Source organism: Micropterus dolomieu, linkage group LG21 (genome assembly GCF_021292245.1).
Source record: "Micropterus dolomieu isolate WLL.071019.BEF.003 ecotype Adirondacks linkage group LG21, ASM2129224v1, whole genome shotgun sequence".
In the NCBI taxonomy this organism is placed as follows: Eukaryota; Metazoa; Chordata; class Actinopteri; order Centrarchiformes; family Centrarchidae; genus Micropterus; species Micropterus dolomieu.
This window is the reverse complement of record NC_060170.1, coordinates 35,702,746-35,710,252: the sequence shown is the minus strand read 5'-3', so window position 1 is coordinate 35,710,252 and position 7,507 is coordinate 35,702,746. Positions and strand designations below refer to the sequence as shown.

The 7,507-nt window shown below is 52.5% G+C and overlaps 1 protein-coding gene across 3 annotated transcripts in view; it reads left to right on the top strand.

The window, feature by feature from the left end:
* chek2 (checkpoint kinase 2) overlaps positions 1–7,507 on the top strand; it is a 14,094-nt gene that overhangs the window by 5,809 nt on the left and 778 nt on the right. For all 3 annotated transcript variants that reach the window (XM_046034801.1, XM_046034799.1, XM_046034800.1), the window contains exons 4-13: positions 512–644; positions 725–815; positions 907–1,003; positions 1,242–1,295; positions 3,884–3,948; positions 4,742–4,841; positions 4,916–5,002; positions 5,077–5,240; positions 5,357–5,472; positions 5,930–6,015. In XM_046034801.1, the coding sequence (XP_045890757.1) occupies positions 512–644; positions 725–815; positions 907–1,003; positions 1,242–1,295; positions 3,884–3,948; positions 4,742–4,841; positions 4,916–5,002; positions 5,077–5,240; positions 5,357–5,472; positions 5,930–6,015 (993 nt within the window). The remainder of the gene's footprint in view (positions 1–511; positions 645–724; positions 816–906; positions 1,004–1,241; positions 1,296–3,883; positions 3,949–4,741; positions 4,842–4,915; positions 5,003–5,076; positions 5,241–5,356; positions 5,473–5,929; positions 6,016–7,507) is intronic.

Here is a 7,507-nt window from a genome sequence, read left to right as displayed (position 1 = left end):
CTGTCTGTCTGTCTCTACCTGTCAGTCTGTCTGTCAGTCTGTTTCTACCTGTCTGTCTGACTGTCTGTCTGTCTGTCTCTACCAGTCTGACTGTCTGACTGTCTGTCTGTTTCTACCTGTCAGTCTGACTGTCTGTCTGTCTGTCTCACTGCCTGTCTGTCTGTCTCACTCTCTGTCTGTCTGTCTGTCTGTCTGTCTCACCGTCTGCCTGTCTGTCTCTCTGTCTGTCTGTCTGTCTCTCTGTCTGTCTGTCTCACTCTCTGCCTGTCTGTCTCACTCTCTGTCTGTCTGTCTCACTCTCTGTCTGTCTGTCTCACTGTCTGTCTGTCTGTCTCACCGCCTGTCTACCTGTCTACCTGTCTGTCTCACTCTCTGTCTGTCTGTCTCACCGCCTGTCTACCTGTCTGTCTGTCTGTCTGTCTCACCACCTGTCTGTCTGTCTGTCTACCTGTCTACCTGTCTGCCTGTCTGTCTCACTCTCTGTCTGTCTCTCTGCCTGTCTGTCTGTCAGGAGGGCAGCGAGGTGTTCGTGGAGGACTACAGTAACAACGGGACGTTTGTGGACGGGAACCTGATCGGTAAAGACCGGAAGCTTCCTCTGGTCAACAACGCTGTGCTCGCCCTGTCTGAACCACGAAACAAAGGTGAGAGAACAAACGCGCAGCAGAAACACCTGGACAGGTAACGCTTCCAGCGCTCATCCTGTCTCTCTCTCTCTCTGCAGTTTTCGTTTACATAGACCTCATGTCCGATGACCAGTCCAGCTTACCCAAAGAGCTTCGGGACAAATACCTTCTGACAAGACGCATCGGCACGTGAGTGACACCGTTGCGTATTGCTGTGATGTCACTTCCTGCGTCCTGAAGGACGAGTGTGACGACGTGTGTGTGCGTGTGTGTGTTTCAGAGGAGTGTGCGGGGAAGTCAAACTGGCGTTCGAGCGTAACACCTGCAGGAAGTTCGCCGTGAAAATAATTCAGAAGAAGAACTTTCAGTCTGAAGGGGTGAGTCATCTGGTCTGCTCTCTGATTGGCTGAGAGCTCTCCTTCTCTCGTCCCTTCCTCCTTCCCTCGTTTCCTTCTTTCCTTGCCGTGACGGAGGTAGCAGAAGATAGAAGGTAAAAACTGAGTCAGACCACAAACATGGCGTCTGAACATGTGGTTCAGGGTTATCGGACTCACTGGTGGTCGTCCAGGTGGGTGATGGTGATCATGTGATCTGTTTGTTTTTGTCCAATCACAGACAGCGACACGGAACGCGAAGACAGAGATCGAGATTCTGCAGAGGGTCGACCATGTGAGTCTGAAACCACAGAAGAAGAAACAACTTTACAGACTTCATGATCAATGACTAACTTCCTTTTTCTCTCCTCCTTGTCTCCTCTCGTCTCTCCTTGTCTCCTCTCCCCTCCTCCCCTTTGTTTCCTCTCCTTTCCTCATTCTTTTTCTCATCTCCTTGTCTCTTCTCCTCTCTCCTTGTCTCCTCCTTCCTTTTCTCATCTCTCCTCCTTGTCTCTTCTCCTCTCTCCTTGTCTCCTCCTTCCTTTTCTCATCTCTCCTCCTTGTCACCTCTCCTCTTACCTTGACTCCTCTCCCCTCCTCCCCTTTGTTTCCTCTCCTTTCCTCATTCTTTTTCTCATCTCCTTGTCTCCTCTCGTCTCTCCTTGTCTCCTCTCCCCTCCTCCCCTTTGTTTCCTCTCCTTTCCTCATTCTTTTTCTCATCTCCTTGTCTCTTCTCCTCTCTCCTTGTCTCCTCCTTCCTTTTCTCATCTCTCCTCCTTGTCTCTTCTCCTCTCTCCTTGTCTCCTCCTTCCTTTTCTCATCTCTCCTCCTTGTCACCTCTCCTCTTACCTTGACTCCTCTCCCCTCCTCCCCTTTGTTTCCTCTCCTTTCCTCATTCTTTTTCTCATCTCCTTGTCTCCTCTCGTCTCTCCTTGTCTCCTCTCCCCTCCTCCCCTTTGTTTCCTCTCCTTTCCTCATTCTTTTTCTCATCTCCTTGTCTCTTCTCCTCTCTCCTTGTCTCCTCCTTCCTTTTCTCATCTCTCCTCCTTGTCTCTTCTCCTCTCTCCTTGTCTCCTCCTTCCTTTTCTCATCTCTCCTCCTTGTCACCTCTCCTCTTACCTTGACTCCTCTCCCCTCCTCCCCTTTGTTTCCTCTCCTTTCCTCATTCTTTTTCTCATCTCCTTGTCTCCTCTCGTCTCTCCTTGTCTCCTCTCCCCTCCTCCCCTTTGTTTCCTCTCCTTTCCTCATTCTTTTTCTCATCTCCTTGTCTCTTCTCCTCTCTCCTTGTCTCCTCCTTCCTTTTCTCATCTCTCCTCCTTGTCTCTTCTCCTCTCTCCTTGTCTCCTCCTTCCTTTTCTCATCTCTCCTCCTTGTCTCCTATCCTCTCTCCTTGTCTCCTCTTCCCTCCTCCCCTTTCTTTCCTCTCCTCTCCTTGTCTCCTCTCGTCTGTCCTTGTCACCTCTCCTCTCTCCTTATCTCCTCTCCTCTCTCCTTATCTCTACTCCCCTCCTCCCCGTTGTTTCCTCTCCTTTCCTCATTCCTTTTCTCATCTCCTTGTCTCTTCTCCTCTCTCCTTGTCACTTCTCCTCTCTCCTTGTCTCCTCTTTCCTCCTCCCCTTTGTTTCCTCTTGTCTCTCCTTGTTTCCTCTCCTTGTCTCCTCTTTCCTCCTCCCCTTTGTTTCCTCTCGTCTCCCCTTGTTTCCTCTCCTTGTCTCCTCTTCCCTCCTCCCCTTTGTTTCCTCTCATTCCTTTTCTCATCTCCTTGTCTCCTCTCATCTCTCCTTGTCTCCCCTCCTTGTCACCACTCCTATCTCCTTGTCTCCTCTTCCCTCCTGCCCTTTGTTTCCTCTCCTCATTCCTTTTCTCATCTCCTTGTCTCTTCTCCTCTCTCCTTGTCTCCTCATTCCTTTTCTCATCTCTCCTCCTTGTCTCCTCTCCTCTCTCCTTGTCTCCTCTTCCCTCCTCCCCTTTCTTTCCTCTCCTCTCCTTGTCTCTTCTCCTCTCTCCTTGTCTCCTCTTTCCTCCTCCCCTTTGTTTCCTCTCGTCTCTCCTTGTTTCCTCTCCTTGTCTCCTCTTCCCTCCTCCCCTTTGTTTCCTCTCATTCCTTTTCTCATCTCCTTGTCTCCTCTCATCTCTCCTTGTCTCCCCTCCTTGTCACCACTCCTATCTCCTTGTCTCCTCTTCCCTCCTGCCCTTTGTTTCCTCTCCTCATTCCTTTTCTCATCTCCTTGTCTCTTCTCCTCTCTCCTTGTCTCCTCTTTCCTCCTCCCCTTTGTTTCCTCTCGTCTCTCCTTGTTTCCTCTCCTTGTCTCCTCTTCCCTCCTGCCCTTTGTTTCCTCTCCTCATTCCTTTTCTCATCTCCTTGTCTCTTCTCCTCTCTCCTTGTCTCCTCATTCCTTTTCTCATCTCTCCTCCTTGTCTCCTCTCCTCTCTCCTTGTCTCCTCTTCCCTCCTCCCCTTTGTTTCCTCTCATTCCTTTTCTCATCTCCTTGTCTCCTCTCATCTCTCCTTGTCTCCCCTCCTTGTCACCACTCCTATCTCCTTGTCTCCTCTTCCCTCCTGCCCTTTGTTTCCTCTCCTCATTCCTTTTCTCATCTCCTTGTCTCTTCTCCTCTCTCCTTGTCTCCTCATTCCTTTTCTCATCTCCCCTCCTTGTCTCCTCTCCTCTCTCCTTGTCTTCTCTTCCCTCCTCCCCTTTCTTTCCTCTCCTCTCCTTGTCTCTTCTCCTCTCTCCTTGTCTCCTCTTTCCTCCTCCCCTTTGTTTCCTCTCGTCTCTCCTTGTTTCCTCTCCTTGTCTCCTCTTCCCTCCTCCCCTTTGTTTCCTCTCATTCCTTTTCTCATCTCCTTGTCTCCTCTCATCTCTCCTTGTCTCCTCTCCTGCAGCCTTGCCTGATAAAGACGGAGGACTTCTATCAGACGGAGGACAGTTACTACATCGTGTTGGAGCTGTAAGTTAAACTCATGTTGTTTCTTCAGTGCTCTTAACTTCCTGTCGGCACAGGAAGTGGGAATGTGTCGTGTAGCTCGACAAAGAGTGTATAAAAGAAGACGGCATAGCTGCTGTGACGTCCCCCGTTGGTTTGTACACTTTGAAGCCTCCAGTTTGCCATTTTGGCGTCACCATTTTGTGTTTTTGGAACCAGACATGACCATATTTGGACGAGAGGGCGGAGCTAGCTAGCTTGGTTAGCAAGTTGCATCATCTGTAATTCATGGGAAGTGATATTAGCTGTGATGCTAATTTTGGTTAGCAACAAACAGCCTTAAAACAAAATGTTCTGACTGACAGGTCGCCATGGTAGCGACCTGTCAGTCAGCTTGTAGCCCCGCCCTAAAGCCTCCCCTGCTTCCTGGTCTCTGTTCCTCTAAATGGGACCATAATTTACTAAATGAACATCATGCTGTGTTGAAGAAGACTTGAAACTAGAGACTGAGACCATAAACTCATCAGGAAAGTGTTTACTGAGGGAATAAATCAGCTGAGAAGTAGAAACATTTTCTTCCTGCAGCCGGTGGAGTCGCCCCCTGCTGGCTGCTGGAGAGGACGCAGGTTTAAGGCTCCTGCTTGGTTTGTTCCCAACTTGGAGAAATGTGGGAACCAATCAGGACCCAGTCTGTAGACCTGTATTTACTACAGCAGAAACAGGAAGCTTAGAGACACAACAGGAATTGGAACAAACTAAAACTGGGCGTGCCGCTCGAGGCCAACAGTCAGGAGGTGACTCTCTCTCTGTCTCTCAGGATGGAAGGGGGAGAGTTATTCCAAAGAGTGAAGTCTCAGCAGCAGCTCGACGAGTCCGTCGCCAAACTCTACTTCTACCAGATGCTGAGAGCCGTCCAGGTGAGCCCCTGAGTCACCGTAACCTGCACACACACAGGTAGACTGTACGTAACCGTTTGTGTGTGTGTCCGCAGTACCTCCACAGTAACGGGATCATCCACAGAGACCTGAAACCAGAGAACATCCTGCTGGCCTCACAGGACAGCGTCTGTCTCATCAAGGTGCGCACACCTTCACCCTCCTCTTCATCACCATCATCCTCACAGCTGCAGTAACACCTCTGTGTGTGTCTCAGGTGACGGACTTTAACCAGTCCAGGATCTTGGAGGAGGCCATGTTGATGAGGACTCTCTGTGGGACTCCTTCTTACTTGGCTCCTGAAGTCTTCACTAACGCCTCCACCACAGGATATGGCCTCGCCGTGGACGCCTGGAGCCTCGGAGTCCTGCTCTTCGTCTGGTAGGCTCCCTCATCCCTCACACCCGTCTCACCCTCAGTCTCCCTGTTGCGTTAACCTGTCGCTCTCTCGCTCGCTCGCTCACCCCCCCCCCTCTCTCTCTTCCTGTCTCTCACAGTCTGGGCGGTTATCCTCCCTTTCATGAGAACTTTGGTCATCAGTCCATCACCGAACAGATCATTCGTGGCGAGTTCACCATGGTTCCTTCCAAGTGGAGACACATCTCTGACCAAGGTACTACTGCAGTACTGCTGTAATACTATTGAAGTACTGTTGGAATACTGTGGAGAAACATTAGATTCAATATGATCTACAAATGAAAAATAAGATTTAAAACAAACTTTGTATTTACTGTTTTTAATAGATGATCGAACGTAACAGAGACAACAAAGAAAGTGTGCACTTGGTTTAAAAGAGTTGAATATTAATGTGATATTTTGTGGTCACAGCGAAACACACTGGGTTATTGTCCTGGTGTAAATGTGGAGATCATGACTTAATACAGGTGCACGTTCACCTGCTTACCTGAGGAAGACCATTTGTGGCTGAAATATACACATTTAATGATCTGTAAGAAATAAAAAAGAGTGTTGCAGACATCTGTAGATGTTTGTACAAACGGGAAGTTTAACTGTCAAATGATCAGAACTGTGAAGCTGAAGTTAAAAATCTCTATGGTGTGTGTTTACAGCCAAGGACATGGTGAGGAAGCTGCTTGTTGTTGATCCCAGTAAGAGGATGACTATAGAGGAGGCTCTGCAGCACCCCTGGTTACAGGTGACTACACTACACCTGATACACAATAATGCAGTACTACTGCAGTGCTACTAAATACAATGCAGCAGAAAAGTCATGTGGATGAAGGCCTGTAGGTGGAGGCACGTGGGTGAAGGCCAGTGGGCGAGAGCATGTGGGAGAGGGCACGTGAGCGAAAGCCACTAGGTGGAGGTCACGTGGGCGAAGGCCCGTAGGCGGAGGGCACTTGGGAGAGGGCACGTGTCAAGGGCACTTGGGTGAAGGCCAGTGGGCGGAGGCCAGTAGGCGAGGGCACATGGGTGGAGGCCAGTGGGCGGACGCCAGTAGGTGGAGGCACATGGGTGGAGGCCAGTGGGCGAGAGCATGTGGGAGAGGGCACGTGAGCGAAGGCCTGTAGGTGGAGGCAAGTAGGCGAAGGCACATGGGTGGAGGCCAGTGGGCGGAGGCCAGTAGGTGGAGGGCACGTGGGTGAAGGGCACGTGGGTGGAGGCCAGTGGGCGGATGCCAGTAGGTGGAGGGCATGTGAGTGAGGGCCAAGGGGTGACGGCACGTGAACGAAGGCCAATGGGTGAAAGCCAGTGGGCGAGGGCACGTGGGGGAGGGGACATTGGCGAGTGCATGTGGGTGAAGGCTAGTAGGCGAGGGCACATGGGTGAAGGCCAGTGGGCGGAGGCCAGTAGGTGGAGGCACGTGGGTGGAGGCCAGTGGGCGAGAGCATGTGGGAGAGGGCACGTGAGCGAAGGCCTGTAGGTGGAGGCAAGTAGGCGAAGGCACATGGGTGGAGGCCAGTGGGCGGAGGCCAGTAGGTGGAGGGCACGTGGGTGAAGGGCACGTGGGTGGAGGCCAGTGGGCGGATGCCAGTAGGTGGAGGGCATGTGAGTGAGGGCCAAGGGGTGACGGCACGTGAACGAAGGCCAATGGGTGAAAGCCAGTGGGCGAGGGCACGTGGGGGAGGGGACATTGGCGAGTGCATGTGGGTGAAGGCTAGTAGGCGAGGGCACATGGGTGAAGGCCAGTGGGCGGAGGCCAGTAGGTGGAGGCACGTGGGTGGAGGCCAGTGGGCGAGGGCACGTGGGCGAGAGCACGTGAGCGAAGGCCTGTAGGTGGAGGCAAGTAGGCGAAGGCACATGGGTGGAGGCCAGTGGGCGGAGGCCAGTAGGCGAGGGCACGTGGGCATAGGGCGCATGTGGTGGACGGGACGTGGGCATAGGGCGCATGTGGTGGACGGGACATTGGCGAGGGCACGTGGGGGAGGGGACATTGGCGAGGGCACGTGGGCATAGGGCGCATGTGGTGGACGGGACATTGGCGAGGGCACGTGGGGGAGAGCACGTGAGCGAAGGCCTGTAGGTGGAGGCAAGTAGGCGAAGGCACATGGGTGGAGGCCAGTGGGCGGAGGCCAGTAGGCGAGGGCACGTGGGCATAGGGCACATGTGGTGGACGGGACATTGGCGAGGGCACGTGGGCATAGGGCGCATGTGGTGGACGGGACATTGGCGAGGGCACGTGGGGG